The sequence below is a fragment of the Halichoerus grypus genome, chromosome 1, assembly GCF_964656455.1.
Source record: "Halichoerus grypus chromosome 1, mHalGry1.hap1.1, whole genome shotgun sequence".
Classification (NCBI taxonomy): domain Eukaryota; kingdom Metazoa; phylum Chordata; class Mammalia; order Carnivora; family Phocidae; genus Halichoerus; species Halichoerus grypus.
The window spans coordinates 174,331,465-174,351,015 of NC_135712.1; the positions used below are offsets into that span (position 1 = coordinate 174,331,465).

A 19,551-nucleotide genomic window follows, 5' to 3' on the forward strand; every position below is an offset into this window, starting at 1 on the left:
AAACTGAGAGTATGCTGGTGGTTTTATCCAAGGTCAGGCCACTCATCAGTGATAGAACTGGAATCAAAATCCCTGTTTTCTAATTTCCAAGGCAGGGCTCTTTGCAATACACCCCCATTTTTGCCCATAGGAACATACCTTTGCTACTATTCAATTTAGGTGCTATTGCTAAATGACTTGCAGCTCCAAAAAGAATGAGGTAGATGTCATAAGACCATACATTCCCAGCAGGAAACCAGGCAGCCTTTGGACTCTGTAATGTTATCTACCTATTTTTAGTTGTAGGAAAACTCCTCTGCTTGGACAGCCTTCCATGAATACAGGCACTTATGAAAGACAGAAACCATAAAATAGTCAAGACTTCAATTGTGGCACACAGGCCAATAAGAAACATGTTAAATTAATCTCAGAATTGTTGTTTGATCTCAATTACCAATACATGAAATTAGGTTAAATCATGTGAAAACAGCCCTTCGAAAAAAAAAAAAAAAAGAGAATCAAGTATGTTCTCCATTATCGTTGAGTGGAAAAGATCTAGCAACAGAGATGGGCAACTTGGCATAGAGTCCAAGCTTTATCATTTACTACCTAGGTGACGTATGCTGTCTCAATTCATGTAAGAGTGGAGGAAATTGTCAAAATATATATATTGCCACTATTTTTTTTATAAGTAGGTAATATGGTAAGATTACTTTGAATAGGCTTCTTTAGAGTCCTTTCAACCATCTCTAGGTAGTTACACTTTATTGGAAGCAAGAGTTAGTGACAATCAAATTTCAAAGTAGACAGGACCATATAGAAGTTTTATAACAGAAAGTAAAAATGTGCATTTTCCCACATGTGCATTTCCAAGGTTAAGAACTAAAAACTATTCCTACTTGGAATCATTGTAAATATTTAAATTGTTTTCCATATATGACGTTTTAAATCTTTCTATGTATACAACTGTGTCATGCTTTAACAGAGGTATGAGAGGGTAGGAATTATATTTATCTTTCTATTTAAGGGAAATAAACAGGCTGGTGTGGCATTTAAAAATGTATATTGGCACTCAGTGTTCTGTCTTTGAGTTTAGGATCTGGCTCTATAAAATTCCTTCCTTCTTTCCTCCCTTCCTCTCTTCTTTTCTTTTTAATCACAACTCTAATTTTTACCTTCAACTTTGGAAATCCCCATGATTAGAAGACAAAAAAGCCATTAAGTCAACACAAACAGAAGCATAGGTGCTGCATTTCCCGGTAACCAGCATGAAACCACACACTTAATGGAACCAGTCAGGTCAGAAGGCAATAGAAAAGGGGACAGGATAGAAATCACGCAGAGACACGAAGTCTCACAGAACTGGCTGTGTGACCTTTGCAAATTACTGCTTAAGGTAATCTATAACTGGCAGAGATGTATGTCTGTAATTACCATGTACTTCAGGGCTTAACTTTTTTTTTTCCATTTTTTTTAAGACACGTGTTCAGGAGATAATTTTGTTTGTTTGTTTATTTTCTTTTGTTGAAACCTGTAATGAAGTCTTATCACAGTGAGAGAACAGAATTACAGAAGAAGCATCTGTGAATAGAAATCGCACAGATCACTCCTTTAATTACAGTGAGACAGTGCTGAATCTGATATGCTATTAGTAACTCTTCAGAGGCTAAAAAAGATCCCAAATTCATTCTACATGGGGCAAAATAAAACATAAACCTGAAAAGCCATTTTAAAAGCAGTTCCCCTCATACTCTCAATTTTTTTCCTCTCATTTTCTTATTTTATTCAAATCCTCTTCCTTCTCTTTCTCCTCCCCACATACACTGTGTTTGAGTCTTTAAAGATTATAGACAGTAAACATCAGTCATTCCTGCTACTTAGGTGAAGACTTTGAGTCACTTTAGGAAACGAAGTAATCAATTTATCTCAACTCTCAGTACAGACCACTGTGTTTGATACAATGGTGTCTCTTGAGTTTTCCAGTTCTACAGCAGTGTCTTCAAGCCTCAATTAGATTTCAGGAATCAAAGAGGAAACATTTAAAAGGAATCCCATGTCCAAAGCTGTTGAGAATACTTGCAATGATCTCCTAGGCTGTCTACACAGAGGAAGAAGCCCAGTCAGGACCAGGACAACAGATTTCCCTTCATCTGTCTTTTCTCCTTAGCTTTGAAGCTTCTGTTCTTCTGTCTCAAGGTATCTCCTCTGGAAGAGCTTTTCTCTAAAGCTGGTGACACCTTACATATTCGCCTTTTTTTGACACAGTCATTCATTCCACGGATATTTATTGAGTTCGGGTTCTATGCCAAAGGCACAGGGCATGTACAGATACATTTGACAAAAATCCCTGTCCAGGGAAAAGCTTCAGTGTAAGGCTATAGGGCTCACTGGAGACAGAAGACAGTAAGGAAAGAGAGTGCCCAAGAAAGGTCTTTCTCTTGTATATCTTGTCATGTCAGGAGAGGCTCTTCATGGCACTAGATATAACCCTGATAGCACTCTATACAATCAGCACTATTTGTCTGTTTTAACCTCCTTTTCTCTCTCCCTTGACCACAAAAGCAGTCCTAGATCAGAAATAACAAGATGGTGTCCCTGCATTCCAGCCTTTGGGCATTTTTATTGGCTCAGAAGATTCAATGCCAACACCCAAATTTCTAGTTTTTCTTGAAATGTTGGAAGTTCTACAACCCTGTCTGAAGTTCTACCCTCCCACAAAACAATGTCTGCCTGGATTTGGAGTGACTATCTAGTTTTGGTGTAGAACTCACTCTCCAGGCCATCACAGCCTTGTCTCATAAGACTGGCAGACTGCCATGTCTCATCACACTTGAGCTGTCCTTTCTTTTACCTGGCCTGTCTTGTTCATTTATGTTACCTGCCTGATCAGGTATGCATGTGAGTTAATGATACGAATGAGGCCTACAAAGTGCTCATTGAAACATTTTCACATCTTCAGCACAATGGCTCATTCCATTGCACATCTGATCACACAGTAACACACACGGGTCATTACAGTAGAGCTCAACTACCGACTAGTTATCTCTGGGTGTACAAGGTTCTATACTACAACTCAATGAAATGTATTCCAAGTAGAGGAAAACACCTGTTTTGCTCTATCTAAACTCTCCTAGAAAACATGCCAGTTTTGATCCAGGATTTCTCAATCACATCCAGAATAGAAGGAAACCTCTCTTCTTTCTCTACAGGAACCTCTCTACATTTTTTTCATGTGGTGAATTCATTTTGTCATGGGGTGAACACCTGTGTGACTATTTAAAAACCACAACACCAGGTGTGTGAGTATAAGTGTCTCTCTCTTTTGTGTAATGCTCTTCTCACTGATTTCTCAGCAGGCTGGGTCAGGAAAAATCTTCAAGTTGAATATAGAAAAAGGTCTTAAAGGATTTTTAAAAATATATTATAAGTGCATGCACGAAATATATTGCAGCAAAATTATACAAACAGGTCTTAAGTTTATAAGATTCTTTAGTTTTTGCTATCATGTGGAAATGTTTGGTATCTGTGAGTACCCAGTCGTAAGTTAAGGGACTTAACTGGATATCCCTTAACGTAGTTAAGGGATAAGGGAGAGAATTTTAGAAGACTTAGATTTGGAAGATACTGTACTACAAAATAGTTCAAACTATAACAAAAAAGAGATTTATTTACCTTTTGCTTTGTTTCAGGCTCTCCATTCCTCTTTTCCAGGAGATAGTTGCCCTAGGAAAAGCATTTGGCTTGCATTCGATAGTAATATCCCCACCAACTTGAACAACTGAATTTTTTTTAATGGGATTTTTAGAGAAATCAGGAGCTGAGGCTAAGAACAAAATTAAAAACAAAATTGTTAAGTTTCTCACTTAATTAACATGTGGTAATGTGATGATGTGGTATATGAGACTAAATTTAATATTTGTACCCAGAGCTCTTTTTCAAGCTATTTTGCTCAGGCTGTTCTGGGGCCAGTTACCAACTTGGCATTTTGGAGTTCTATTTTCATTTGAAAAATGAAGATGACAATAGATACCACCTCAGAATTTTACTGTGGAGATTAAATGAGATAACATCTGTGAAGAAGTATAGCAGACTGCCTGGCACCAAGTATGTGCTCAATAAATGTAATTTATTTTTGTTTTGGTGCAAGTCATTGGGATTAACAAAAGCCAGTTGGATTGGGGGAAGAAGCCAATTACAAAGAGTCACATTCTTAACAGTGTTTAAAATAAAGAGGGTGAAGATGGTTCCATAAGAGACAGAAGAAGGGATTTGAACCCTGATTAGGGAAATCACCAAATCTATTCCAGTTAAGGTAATGATCCTAAATGTGAAATGTAAGATAGCATTGAATTAAGTCAGGAATACTCTATTACTATGTCAGATTTCTTCAGACAAGCCTTTAACCAGCAAAATGGAAATACTCTGTCTTCTGTAGAAGCAGGCAGGCTGAGCAGAAATTAAAAAAAAAAAAAAAAAGTCTTTGTCAGTTTCAACTTTGTCCCCACTCAATAGATGTTGAACAAATATAAGTTCATGAGAGTGAGAAATTATTAGACTGACTGGATGCATCTGAGTCTTTCCAGCTTCATGAATGTGGGAACCCATGTATCCAATCCCCATTCCTAGTCTAAAGTCTAATTGAGCTGAAATTCTCTCAGATATGCCATACTCTTTTGTTTCTGGGCATTTCAAGTATTGTTTCTTTGCCCTTCCACTGACCTGTGCATGCTTTCGTTTTGAATCTCAGCTTAAAGAGAACGTCCTCAATTTAGGGTTATATTCAACTTGCCATGAAGTCTGACAACAATTACTCAATTATTGACCATAATAACCATATCTTTAAATTTAGCTTTCTTTTCTCGGTGAAACTATAGGTTCTCTGAAAGTAAAGATCACTTAAGTATTGATAATCATATTTTTAGTGCTTAGTACACATAAATGTTCAATACATAGTAGTAGTGATTCAAAGAATAAACAAACAAATCAATGGCCATTGTCCATAAGCTCATGAAATTTTGTCTCTTTGCTTGATCTTTCCTCTCTTTTATCTCCTTTATTCCTACTATGAAGAAAACTTTGTGATAAAAGACACTAATGGGTTATTTATTGTAACAGACACCACTGAGATTATCATTCTCAAACTGCTTCTATCACTCCTTTCACTATAGGGACTTATCTGCCCAGCTTTCCTTCAGGTCTGGGTGGCATTGTGGCAAAGTTCTAGCCATTGGCATAAAAGGATTTTACTGTAAGGACGCAAGGCAATTTTGCATTTTCTAATGAGAGGGATAGATTTGGTCACTTTTGTCCCTACCTTCCCCTTCTCCCTTAAGTAGGGACTTTATTTCTGTAGCTATAGCAGTCATCCCCTCAAGGCTATAAGCATGAGGGGAAAGTATAAAGAATAACATCATCAATCACAGTCCCATGGCTCAGCTACCACCCCTGAACTTCTTGTTAAGAGAAAATAAATACCTGCTTAAACATTATAAATTGAGATTTTTTTTTAATTGGCAGATGAAAACTTTTTTTTTTTTTAAACTTAAGAGAGAGAGAGAGAGAGAGCATGAGCAGGGAGGAAAGGGAGAAGCAGACTCCCTGCAAGCAGGGAGCCCGACGTCGGGCCTGGATCCCAGGACCCCAGGATCATGAGCTGAGCCGAAGGCAGACACTTAACCAGCTGAGCCACCCAGGTGCCCCAGATGAAAACATTTCTAATGGATAATTTTGAATTGTACTCAAAACATCATGTGCTAGGATCAGCTTTGGAGGAGACTTTTTCTGGTTTGGATGCACCCAACAGTGGGCTTCTCTGGAAGCCCTAATGTACTGCTCAAGTAGAATAATAATTACCACCCCGCATTTTTTTTAAGTTAATTTAGACATTTCCCATTATTTCAAGGTAAAGCAATCTCTAATTTACAGAAAAAATTGAATTCATATTATGTATAATCATAGCTTGCTAAAATGTCATTTTGAATTTTTTGGTTATAAATGAATGACTTACCTAATACTCTCAATTCTGCATTTGCATAAATTATCTGATATTTGTTTTCTGCAGCACACTGGTAGACACCAGAATCTGACACATTCAGCATAGTTATGATAAGTGTCCCATTTTCTATTTGAATTCTTTCCTAATAAAAGAAAAATCATGTAAAAGTGCTAGTATGTTAATGTAGGCATTTTCTTAACCAGAATACATTATTAAACATTTGTGCTTATCTACAAGATGGGATATTTTGGTGTATGAGAACTGATGTTTATGAAGATGAAACTTAATATCCTGCAAGATTCTGAGCAGCTTTTTGAAGTTAAAAAAAGAAACATCCTTCATATAATTTTAATGGTTAGTATATTTTATGTTATCTCATTTCTTTGAAAATTGGCATTGTCTGCATAGAGTGTATATTACTGTTCTGTTATATGGTATATAAAATAATTTGGAAGATTGTACCATTCCGATTATTCCAGAAAATATGGTTAATAATAACATTAGACATGAATATAATGGTTGAAATTCCTTTGGCTTTCCATCCTAAGGTCTCCAAAAGACTTGAAATGTGATGACTTGATAATGTTCTAATTGAGTCATAAGTTGGAGAAGCTAAATTCTTTTCTGCAGCCTGCCATAGTATGCTTAAACGGCCAAAATCTGTTACAGAGTCCCATTTGGAATATAGAAATACAATTTTGAGTGCACATAATGAAATAGTTTAATAGAGCAAATATAATTTTAAAAAATATTTCAATATACTTATTACCATCCTTTAAAGATAATAAAAGTAGGCTGGAGGAAACAGAAAATGCTCTATGCAAAAGGTATTCAGGAAGAAAATTCCACTAAAACCAAAACAAAGAACAGCATTATATTCAGCTTCTAAACACCAGATGTTCCTTGTGTCCCTAGCTGTGCCTACAAGTGCAAAGTAAAAGGGAGAATTAACAATTATTTGGATGATTTGATGAAAAAAAATCTGTCTCATTTTCAGTATACTGTAGAACAAAAGTATAATTTAGACTGAAAAATGTGGATAACTGCCTCAATTCTCCACTTCCTATGGGTTTAGAGTCATTAGTTTTCAGAAAAGCAAGATACTAGATAATGTTTAAGAGCTTGGATCCTGGAATCAGACTACGTTTAGAAATTCTAACATTCACTATCTACTGTGTGACTTTGGACAAGTGACTTAACCTCTCTGAAACCAATTTTCATCATCTATAGAAGAAATAATGTGAGCATCTTCCTTATAAAATTGTCATGAGGATACAATAAGATAACGCATGGAAAAATATTTACATAGGACCTGGAGCATACAAGAGTTCGGCGGATGTTAATTATGATGACGATGATGATGATGATGATGATGCTGATGATATGTGAATGTGGATCTATCGCAGACTAGTGTGTGACCTTATGCAAGTTGTCTTCTCTATCCTTATTTTTTCTCATTTGAAAAATGGGGATAATATTAATAGCTACTTTGAGTTTATTTAAGTATTATATAAATTAGTATATATGAAGAGTATACTACATATCCTAACACCTACTAAGCATTCCATAAACATTTGTTGGTAGTAGTAACAAAATTTCCCTAGGAGAATAGGTGAACTTTTAATATCAACATAGATACTTACCTCTGGATTGAGGCGTTCACCATTCTTTAACCAGGTGTACCAAGGATTTGGCTTTCCACTAGCTTTGCATTCCCAAAACAAACTGTCATAGATAGACAGGTATGTATTTTGGATTTTTTGTTCCCATTCTGGTGGGGCTGTTTCAAAAATAGACAAGAACAACTACTTGGCAAGTCAATTATCCAAAATATTGTGCAAAATTCCAAGGTCTATACAAAGCAGAAGGACAAGGCCTACTGGGTCCAACAGTGCTGCAAACACATGATTTGGGGGAAGGGAAATGCAGAAGCCTCAATGTGGAGCAACGGAAATCTTGATATAAATATCAGTGGTCCTTTGGCATAAGATAAGTATTTGCCACTTGTCATTTTGATGTACCTTTATGGCAACTTGGGAGGTGTGGAAAAAGATCCAAATGCAAAACAAGGCCAGAGAATAATTTCATGGTAAATATTAGTATATAGGTCAAGTTAGAGAATGTATACCAAATCTGAACCCACTGTGGGCAAAAGACCCTTGATTATATTTGGTCTGAACTGTTCTAAAAATAAGTATATCTATATCAGACATAATTACAATTCAAATATGAGCCTTCTCACATTTTAGTAGGATTACAGTCCAATTTTTTTTTTTTACCCTAGATAAAACCTTTGACAGGCAATGAGTACTGAGGCATTTATACTAAAGTGCTATTTAGGTATAAGGTGGTATTATCCTTACTACCATTGACAGAAACAGGTGGGGTATAAATTAAATGTTTTAAAACTAATATTTCTTCCATAAAGATGATACGGGGCTGCTAAGCTGTGTCATTTAATCCCTCTCTTTTATTCAGGACTGTCCTCAGATATGTAAGAGTAGATGAAATTTCCTTTAGAACTGCAGGCTATTACAGGTTAGATGTTTTATATGTCTAATTGCAGTTAATTCTCCCTCCAATTATTTGTAGAGGATTTTTGCAGAGATGTTAGGTAACCAGCTCAAGAAGACATAGTTAAAAAATAGAGAAGCCAAAATTTGAACCCTGAAAGCAGAGCCTAAGTCAAGGGGTTGTGTTCAGGTTGTCTGTTTGGGAATGCCAGCCCACAGGTAAGGTGTCAGGAAAAGGAATAGTCACCAGGGAAGGAAAGAGGCAATGCAGGGATCAGTTATTGAGTTGGCCACCAAGATGGGCCACTTAGAGCTTCTGTGAAGCTCTAAGGGGTCTTTACAACTGCCTACCCAGGGAAAGGAAGAGGAAGCATTTGTTCACTGGCTCCTGTCCACACTCGTTCAAGGGTGGTATAGGCAGTATGTATTAGCACATCCAGGTTGTGTGTGCTTAAGCACTGAGTAGGCTCTTAAGAACAAAGAAACCTGGAGGGGGAAACAAGATGGACTTCGTGTCGCACCTGAGATGAGACTTTGTCAGGTTATACCTACAAAACATAGAGCTGCTCACTGTAGCAGTGGCTGAAGTAAGAAGTGGGACTGAGAGTCTTTGAAACGTTCTACAAGTACAGCCGACTTCCCGGGTTTTCCCACTGCAACATTTGCTTCCACTAAGATAAAAGTTCCTTTAGGGAGCTGGCCACTGAGAAGAAGGAATCATGATGTCTCACTGTAGTAAAAACTAAGCCTGGGATTACCATCTGTGGAAATCAGGACGACTTCCAGTTACAGAACATGCTCATCACAGGTTTAAGGGACAAATCAAGGTAAGACTAAGAAGAAGTGGATGTGTGGGTGAAATTGAACCATGTTTCTGAATATTAACAAAATTTTATAATTTGTAGATGATTGTTTAGAAATTGTCTTAACATATGTTTGACCTGGGAGAAGGAATTCATCCATAAAATTCATATAACTTATAAAAGTTTGAAATATATATGGGTTGTTGTTTAATACAGTAATTATAACTTTAAAACACATTTATTTATTTAATATGTAAATTCTTTGGATGTTTTGGATTCTGAAGACCAAAGTTTTAAATCTTCATCTACTTAGTAAATGCTTGAAAGAAAGGACTTAGGATTTCAGGTCAACTATATGGGCATGGATTTTAGATTTTATTTTTTTCCCCATTGAAGGGTTGTGGAAAGTCACTTAACTTCTCTGAATATGTTTCATTTCTATAATGATATTAATACTTTAAAGATTTATTTTGGAGGTTATCAAGACACAATATAGAGGGATAGGGTTCCGAATTATAACTTAAACAGAGCAATATAATAAAACTGATTCTTTTCTTAAAAATTTCAGGTCTTATTGCAATTCTCAGGTAATTGAGTCAATTAATTGCTCCTTTGGGAGCGCAATGACAAATAAATTAATAGGTGAGCAAGAAGCATAATATTTGTCTTATTGACCAATTATTCATTATTACTCCACAAAGGCCATTTGGACTCATTAAATGGCTAATGACATGTATTCCTACCTCTTATTATTGTTACCAATTACATGAATTAATATTTGTAAAATCCATTGTGTAAGTTAACAGTTTCTGTAGAGTTGTGGGAGAAGGCACTTTATTATTGATTTCTAGTTTAAAGATACTCTCAGTTTCTGATAATCATTTAGATATACCTTTGCCTATTTAATAGAAAAATTAAGTATCTATTAAAAACAAGCCAAAGCCTTTAATACTTTGGTGCCACTAAAATACTTCCAGTCACATCCTTACTATTTTATTTACAATGGATGCTAGATTCGAAAGACTGTTCTTTAAAAATACGTACATATATATGTGTGTGTGTATATATATATATAGCTACAACTGTAGAGGAATAATCAGCAGGATATCATATTCTATATATAAAATAGTACTTTTCATTCAAGTTTAAATTAGGAAATTCTAAAGGAAATGGAAAATAATATAACAAAGGCACAATATGTTCTCCCCACAGGATACTCAATTGCCATTCCTATGAGGTAATTACAATACCATAGACTTTTCCAGTTATGAAAAAAATATATATTTTCTCCAATTACTTTATCATTGATTGTAAACATGTCACACAGAAACATGTTACATAGAAAAGTATTTTTGGTCTTGTATAAATACGGTCTTAAAAAGTTCTCCAGTATGGATATATTAAATTTAACAAAGAAGTTAAGAATATCTTAAAAGCACCAAACATTCTGGTAATTCTGGGGTGTATTTTATGGTTTGTTTGATGTAAAAAAAGAAGAAAATTTTATGCAAGTGTGTATTTTGGCCTGGATAAAAGAAGACATGAAGACAATTTTTATATAATATATGCTTTCATTTGAGATTCTGGTAATTGAGACAAACATATATTTTAAGTGAAGTAATGACTTTATTTTTCTATTATCTACATATGAATAGGATAAAATCTGGAAAATAGAAACAGATACTGAAAACTACCATTCAGTATTATGTTTCTCCTGTCATTTTCTCCTTCTTTTGTGAATTCTACTTAGAATTATAATTAAGATTGTCATGGGCTATTGCCGCATGTTTTGTGGGAAATATATTGGTACTTTGTGTTTTAAACTTTTATAGCTTTAATGTGACACTGCTGATACTTTCAAGGCAATTATAATAAACAATAGCATGCAAAGACCATGATGGAATTAAAGCTATATTTTAAAAATGTCATTCCCACCTGTCCATCACTGTATTAAGCATCCTAACTAGACATGTGTCTTCTTTATTTCTCCTATGACACTTCCACAACATGCTAATGACTTTCACTACTTACTATGAAGGATATTACCAAATATTTCATGTACTTTCTGAAATTCTATTAGCTTACCATAGAAAATGAGTTGACCCTTTGCAAGATTTCTTCCTCGAAGGTTGCCTGCAATGCACTCATAGAAGCCTTCATCTTCCTGTTGAAAGTTCGGGATTTCAAGAATAGCTTGGGATTTGCTGTACTTGACTTTCCCTGGCAACGGGTTTCCATCCAACCTCCTCCAACTAATATCAGGGACTGGACTAAACAGTTATACCTCATTAGAATAGAAGACGATTTAGTCTTTATAACAGCAGGATAAAATAAGAATGTCCTTAAGAATAATTCTCAAGGAAATATTTTCAATCTATTATATTGTGACTAGTTTTCAGATCATGCAATCATTCACCATTCACTCATCCAGCAATTTATAACATTTTATTAAGCCTGCCATGGCAAGTCATGGTGCTATAATCAGGGAATAAATCGATGAATAAAATAGACATGTTTTCTGCCCTCAGGTTGCTTAAAGACCAGTGGAGAAACATACACTAAATAAATAATAAAAAATAATACATTTGTAAATTGCAGTAAATGAAACAAAGGAAATAGGGTGCAGAAATAGGAACAAGATTATATCAATGTAAATATGGTGGTCAGGAAATTCTTTGTAAGCATGTGGCATTTAGGAGTAGACCAGCTTTTTCTATATTTATAGACTCTAAGACAAAAACACAGATTCCTCTATAGTTAAATTGGTACTAACAGATAACTGAAGACATATGTGATGGGTGATCTAGATTATCAAGGGGGACAAGTACTATATAACAGACCTATATAACTGGGAGTATAGGTTCCATGACTTTCAAAAGAATGTACTCATTTATTCCTTATCTAAAACAAAGATAACAACAAAACCCTATAAAAGATAGTTTTATTTTGTACCCTATTCCTGTTAGAATTTGTGGAGTTCCTTTATTTATAGGTTTAGCTTAATTTTTATATCTAATACCTTTAGTCTAATATGAATATCTTTTAAAATAGCAAAAATATATTTAAAATATCTGAATCTAAGTGCAAACAATAAGGGATGAATTTAGAAATTCATGGTGAGAAAGACCTTGCTTCTACAGATATAAAGAAATGCAGGCTATATTTAAAGTTACAGCAGGAGAGTATTTCCTAATAAACCAATCATTTGTAATAACAATCCCCAATCTATTTACATTAACATCTTTCCTTTCCTACTGTCAAGACATTCTTCACTCCCTTATAGATTTCCAGATGATTTAAATATTTCTATTCTAAATATATTTTAAATTAATAATAATAATAAAAGTAAATCATTTTGCAAAGCCAGATTGTAAACTTTGTCAAAGATACAGGATTTTTTCAAGTCAACAAAAATAATGCAGGAACTATCCAGTCAAATGCAAAGTGGTTGACAACGATCTGTGGAGTTTGAGCAGTAAACTGCAGAATATTGGTGATGGTGACTCAGTAGAGGCTTCAAATAAAGCAAAACTGATGAAGTCCAAGGAATTTTTTATTGGCAAATAATGATGATCCTTTTGTGCGAATCAAAGATATACACAATACAGAGAGTCATACATATGCTCACATATATTTGTCAGAAAACATATCCTCCAACCACTGTGTGATTTGTCTATTTTTCTCAGAATTAGTATATAGTTACAAATGTAACTTGAATTTTGTTAAACACAAAATAAAATAATTATTATGATAAACTTTAGTTTTTGTCCTTTTAAAAAGCCTTGCCACTTACCACAAATTTAGGTTGACATTTTAGTAGAATGGCATATTCCTGCCAACAATTAACCTCAGATAACTGGTTTTCTTATTAGTTCATATTACGGAATACAAAACTATAAATAAAAATGAAGTTTTAGAAGAAAATTTATTCACATAGAAAGATCTTCACCAAGTTGGTGAATTTCATAGTATATCCCTATCATCCAGATTTTTAAAATATATATATTGTGCATATGTGAAGATAGTAAGAGTTATTATCTGTGAGGAGTAAGAATATTAATGCCTTTAATTTTATTCTTTCTGCTTATCTCTATTTTCCATTATTTTCCTACAAAAGCATGCATTACCTGTGTAATAAAAATTTCTAAGAAAATTTATTTACAAAGAGAAAAATAGAGGCTCTGATACTTGTCTACATTCATGATCCTTTGTTGTTTTTTATGACAGTGTATCTCTGAGATTTATGACAAACACATGCAAAGTAACCAACTAAAAAAAAGCTTTTAACCTAAAGGATTCAGACAAAAAAAAAAAATCAGTAAAGACTGAGTATATTTCCCATAGTTATATCAAAGTTCTTTATTTTGATTATGAAGACAAGTCAATTTTTAACATCAATAAAGATCTAAATCTGAGTCAGTCTGACATTTAATAATAATAATTGTAATAATATCACAAGAAAAAACTACTGCATATTAAACAAAAACTATGTGCTCCGTATTATATGTGTGTACAACATGCACAGATAATTTCATTTGCTTTTCCTACAAGTAAAGGTAGAAGGGCTAGGATCTATTTCCAAGTTTCCTTGCCTCAAAAGCTATGTACTGAATCACAAGGCAATACAGACTCCACAGCTATTATAAGATAATCTTCTGATAGCTTTAGTATTTGTGGTCTTATAAGCGTAGATGTCCATTTTAAGTGTCTAAATTAAGTGGGGGGAGAAAGAACAAGTCCCACCCGTCCCAACTATTCTGACTTTCCCCAGAAGAACTCAGTGATAACATTGAAGTATTTCTGGATAAGCTTTTTTCCCTAAATGGATGAATGGTATATCCTATAGAGATACAGAGGTATAGAGATATACCTTTCCAGTAGAAGTAATGCAGCAGCAGATGTCAGTTCTCTCTCTACCTATGTGCCTTCTGATCCCTTAGCCACCCCAGATTCTGAAGTGCTATTACCCTGGACAGTTAGTATCTGTATCTCTTTGTTGACAACTACCGTCAAGCTGCTGTAGCTAACTTTACCTTCACAAAGAAAGAGGTGAAAGCAGCTAGGCACATACACACCGTGAGGGCAGCTCTTCTTAATCAACAACTGACTGGGTGCTGTGGTACAAATAGTCCAGCTCCTTGCCGCTGATGGTGGGACACCTCTAGGGTGTGATCTGCACTCTCTCCAGAGCTCCCCTACAGGACTGAGGCAAATTTAAATTCTGTTGAATTTTGCATGATGCCATACTCTGCTTGGCTGCTCTCCAGTCCCTGTCCCACTTCTCCATTCTCTTACGGGTTGTTTGTAAGAACTCTTCTATCAAATCACTTGCAAAAAATTACCCTTTCAAGGTCTGCTTCTTGGAAAACCCATTCCTTAGAATTCCCAATATGCTCTGGCCCTTTTTCTACTTTAATTACAATATCAACTGTAAGGAACCCTTAAATAATTCTCAGTATGGTATGTTCATGGAGCCATTAGACAGACAGAAATGGTATTCTGTGGTATTAAACATCAGTGGAATACCAGAGCAAAACTGAGCAGTAGAATCCTTGTGGAAAGCCATGACTGTGGAATACAAGGTCTAAATTACACCAGAATAACAGCAAAAGGCAAGAAATGTTGAAAAGACACAAGGCTGAACAGAGACAATTAAGTTTCTCAATTAAAAAAGAACACCCTCTAGATTTTTTTTTTTTCTTACCTCATTTGGCGTTGGAGTGATAAGTCTTCTTCCATAAACCATTTAATTATGAAGAAGGTTATAACACTCAGTGTACTGGCTTCTAACATAAGAACTTTCAATTTTGAAGAAGGGTATAAGAATTAGAGTACTGAATTCTCAATCTTCAGCGGACCCATGTTTGTTTGTTTGTTTTTTGTCTGTATTTTGATTTTCCTTTTAAAAAAAACAATGCTTCCTATCTTTACCTCATCTGATTTGGCCATACGTCATCTGATTTGAATTGGGAAGACTACACCTCAGGCTTCAGGAGAGAGCACAAGATTCAGAGCTTGCCATTTGAAGAAGGTGCACTATAGTCACTGTGATTTGTCAACTATGGGAACCAAGGCAACCTATAAGAAATAACTACACTCAATTCTGGGACTACATTTGGAAGAACTGTTGAAGGGAGAATCTTTCTTCACTGTGGTTTGCTCAGACAGTGTAATAGAAACTTGGAACTTCTAGGCAACAATTTTCCACCAAATGGAGTATCTTTGAAAGCCAAAGTTAACACAAAGGAAAGACACCTGGAATTCTTCACATGCCTAGACCAAGTCATGCCTGATGCCCACCACCCCCAATCTCTCTTGAACATTTCTGTAAGTCCATACATCCTTTTCTTTTTCTTTTTTGACTTAAGCTTGTTTGAGTTGTTTTCCCGCTGCTTTCAAACCAATCCTCTCACCAAAAAAAAGGACTTGACAAATAGTTCTGAATGTCTGGGTCTAAATGCTATCTATGTGATTGAATTATACAATATGGTGGATTCCCTCTGGATATTACATTTTGTACTCCATATACTAGAATTTTCAGGGCAAATAAACTATCAAAAAAAATCACTCAAACATTTTGAAAGTTAAAAAAAAATAGAAGTCTTATCAAATGTATTTTGTGACTGCATTTGATGTTCAAATTACTAATAGGAGACAAATCAAGCAGTTTTATAAGAATTCACAGTTACTAATTAAATGCTGAGATTTTTTTTCAGATTTGTTATGTCACTGCTAAATATGAATGCATGATCCTCCTGATTATCACTGGTAATGTGATATATACAGACAGAATAAATGCAAAACACAGATTACATAAAAATGCATATGCATTTTAATGAAAACTTTCCATTTTGTCCTGAAACTTCTTATGAAGATACTAAATGAACTGCTTTAGATTTCACACCCTCTGTCTTTTCTGAAGGCATCCCAAATGGACAGTGGGTGGGAAGAACTGGAATCTACAAAAGATGAAATTATTTTAGTAATGAGCTTTAGTTTTTAAAGATTTTTATTTATTTATTTGAGAGAGAGAGAGCAAGTACATGAGTGGGGGGAGGGGCAGAGGGAGAGTATCTTCAAGCAGACTCCCTGCTGAGGGTGGAGCCTGATGTGGGGCTCCATCCTATGACCCATGAGATCATGACCTGAGCCAAAACCAAGAGTCAACAGGCTGATCCACCCAGGTGCCCCAATCAGCTTTAGTTTTTAAATGCAAGTTCATTTTTCTAAGGCATGCCATCCTATGTAAATAATAATTATAATTACAATAATAAAACTATCAGAATACTATTTATGCTTTACAGAGCAGAACATAGCTCTCATCAGCTATATTTTGTTCCACCTTTATAAGCATGAATTTTCTCATTTATAGAACAAGGATTAATAATAGTACATAATTCACAGGATTATTGTGAGGATTAAATGATACAATCCATGTGCAACATGCTGTCTAGCACCCATTAAATACTACCTTGGAGTGTTAATGATAAATTAATAAAATAATTTAAAATCATTATTATGTTATTGTTATTATTTCAAAAGCAAAAATCCTAGCTGATATTTATTTGTTTTCTGTTCTCTGTTAAGGACTCTATATGATTATGCGTTCAACATAAATTGATTTATGAATCATTTGTCAATTAAAATTAGATCTCTACACTGTGAATGAAATGGGTACACAAACATCCCGATATGTCTCTAGAAGTAAATTTCTTGCTTCTCCCTGCTTTACATATTGACTGCTAAGATGATATTACCCCTGATCATAGTGGTCATGCTCAGTTCCTCATCATGACAGCAGAGCTCTCTCAGGTGAGATACTACATGTTCTGCTGTGAGGTATCTTTGTTTTTCAACCTGGCTAATCATCTAGGACCATGGTGGTAGGGAGGAAAGGAATTATACAGAGTTCTCCGAAGAGAAAAGAAAAATCCTATGTAACACACCTGAGCATTTTTATGAATATTAATAATCATTAATTGAGTGCTTACTATGTACCAGGCATTGTGACAGATGGCTTCCATACGTCAACTGAGTTAAATACTCAGCTGGCAGCTGTGAACAGTTCTAATTACCTTTTTGGAATGGTATTCACGTTTAGACAGGTAATTTCTGCTAAGTTATTACCTGCCAAGTCTCCTCCACTTAGAGTTCCAGTACAGGCTAATTTCTTGTGATTGACCTTCCAGTTCTTTGAGTTACCACCCATTCAATTATAAACACCAGTAGACTACTTCTACTGGGGCTGCAGCATTCTTTTTAGGATCTACCTAGTTCGGCCATGCTGATGATGATAGTGATGCAATATTTGCTGGCAGCTCATTCTAGTTTAAAATAAGTGGTCTATCGAAAATGCAGAGTTAATATATTAACACATGAAGAATGTCATGGAGCAAGGGGGATCTTCGAGCGTTCTTCAGAATGGAGATTATTGTTAAATCTCTTGAGAAATCTCTTGAAACTGTGCTGTTTTAGAAGGGAAGTCAAAATAAATGGTGCTATCATTAAAATAAATGGTCCTAACTGCAAATATCAGCCATTTCTGGTAATATTTCGCTTTTAGCTCCAATTCCTCCCTACACCTCCCCCCCCTTTTTCTGTCTTCCCAAATACGATGTAGAATAGAGCTTGGATATAAATCTCAATAAAGAAAACCAATCCAAAGCAACTTTCTTATTCAAAGTTTCCTCAGACCATAGGAGATGCGCTCAGGAGCCTTGCATTTCAAAAGGAGCTTTGCAAAAACCTTTTTCTGATTTTGTTACTATTTGTTAAATCAAGTTTTCCTGGAATGTGGGTCCTCACAGTTGTGAAATACTACCAGATAATAACAGCAAAGTTTTCTCTCTTTTTCTTTGTTCCTCCACCCCCCTGGTTTCATGCTTCTTAAATAAGCATTGCCATAAATAAGGACTTTTACTCTATTTTCTCTCGTCATTATGCTTTTATGGAGTGAGCATCCTATTAATTTTATCTGGAGACAGAGTATACATTTGTTAACCATCTGGCCTAGTTCCAACCTGAATTGGAAGTTAAATTAAAGCTCTTCACACTCTAGTAGAAACTGTGCTTCAATTCTATACTATTAGCCCATAAATAGAATTTTCATTACTAGTGCTATTTGAGAAAGCTTATATATCTCCCTTGGATTTCTTAAACCTCATTATCCACAGCTTAAATCCAGGCCATACTAAGTTTTTAACTAGAAACTGCTACAGAGAACCAGTTTCCTAAGATGCTCATATTTGGGATTATTCTTAACTTGAACCTCATTTCAGAAAATCCTGTCAGTGGCCATTTTTAATCAAAGACAGTGAAGCAGAATAACAAAACCAGCAAAGAGTGCCTTTGTTAAATTTTGAGACTGTTCGGCTAGCTGCTTTCATTTCCCCAACTTGAAATATTCATGCAAAGAGCTTGGAATGTAAGATTGTCCTATGGGGATACAACGTGGATACATTCATGAGTTCTGCAGAAGAGCAATCTCACTGTTATGGAAAAGGGAAAACATTTTTTTTTTTTTCTGAGTGATCTAAATGTAGTCATGATCCTGTTCTACCGGTCAGTATCTACACCAGGTTTCTCTCAGGGAAAAAATTTACTGTGCGCATGTATTAATCTGGTATATTTGTCACTACAGTTGCTGCAGCCAATTGAGAAGCTACAAATGGTTCAGTCATAATAGCAATGGTAGCAGAATGGTGCTTGTAAGTAGGGTAAAAGGACACAGGCAGGTCTCTGTATGATTGAATGCAAATTGCCCAATTTCTCTGAGCCTCAGCTTTCTCTTTATAACTAGAGATAACGATGGGTTCAAAAAGGCTTCTTGAGAGGATCAAATAAGGAAATAGGAGTGAGAACCCATGGTGAAATAGAAAGTTTGAACCAAAAATAAGGTTTGCTAAATTTCCTTATTACCATGATTATTATCACACAGGACAAGAAGACCCTATTATCTAAAGACTCCCTAAGAATGTTATTGCCATTTTCTACTCCTTTTAACTAAGGTAAAATAAGCACTAATTTGCACATGAACCATAAACTGGAGACTGCCATTCCAAGGTGTAAATGACACTGCATTTAGCAGTTAATTAACAGCTTGTCCATAGTGTTTTATCAATACATAATATTAACCCTAAATAAATACCTCTCCAATCACATGAACATTACACTGCTCTAAAGTAAAGAAAATGATAATTTGGTTAAGGTATGTGAGGTTCTGGAGGTCTGTGTTCCATCAGATTTATAGGTCTTGATGTTA

At 35.1% G+C, this 19,551-nt stretch overlaps 1 protein-coding gene across 2 annotated transcripts in view; it reads right to left on the minus strand.

Moving 5' to 3' along the window:
- CNTN6 (contactin 6) overlaps nt 1-19,551 on the minus strand; it is a 292,999-nt gene that overhangs the window by 65,461 nt on the left and 207,987 nt on the right. For both annotated transcript variants that reach the window (XM_036079841.2, XM_036079849.2), the window contains exons 8-11: nt 11,376-11,560; nt 7,618-7,754; nt 5,987-6,116; nt 3,652-3,802 (exon numbers count right to left, since the gene is read on the minus strand). In XM_036079841.2, the coding sequence (XP_035935734.1) occupies nt 3,652-3,802; nt 5,987-6,116; nt 7,618-7,754; nt 11,376-11,560 (603 nt within the window). The remainder of the gene's footprint in view (nt 1-3,651; nt 3,803-5,986; nt 6,117-7,617; nt 7,755-11,375; nt 11,561-19,551) is intronic.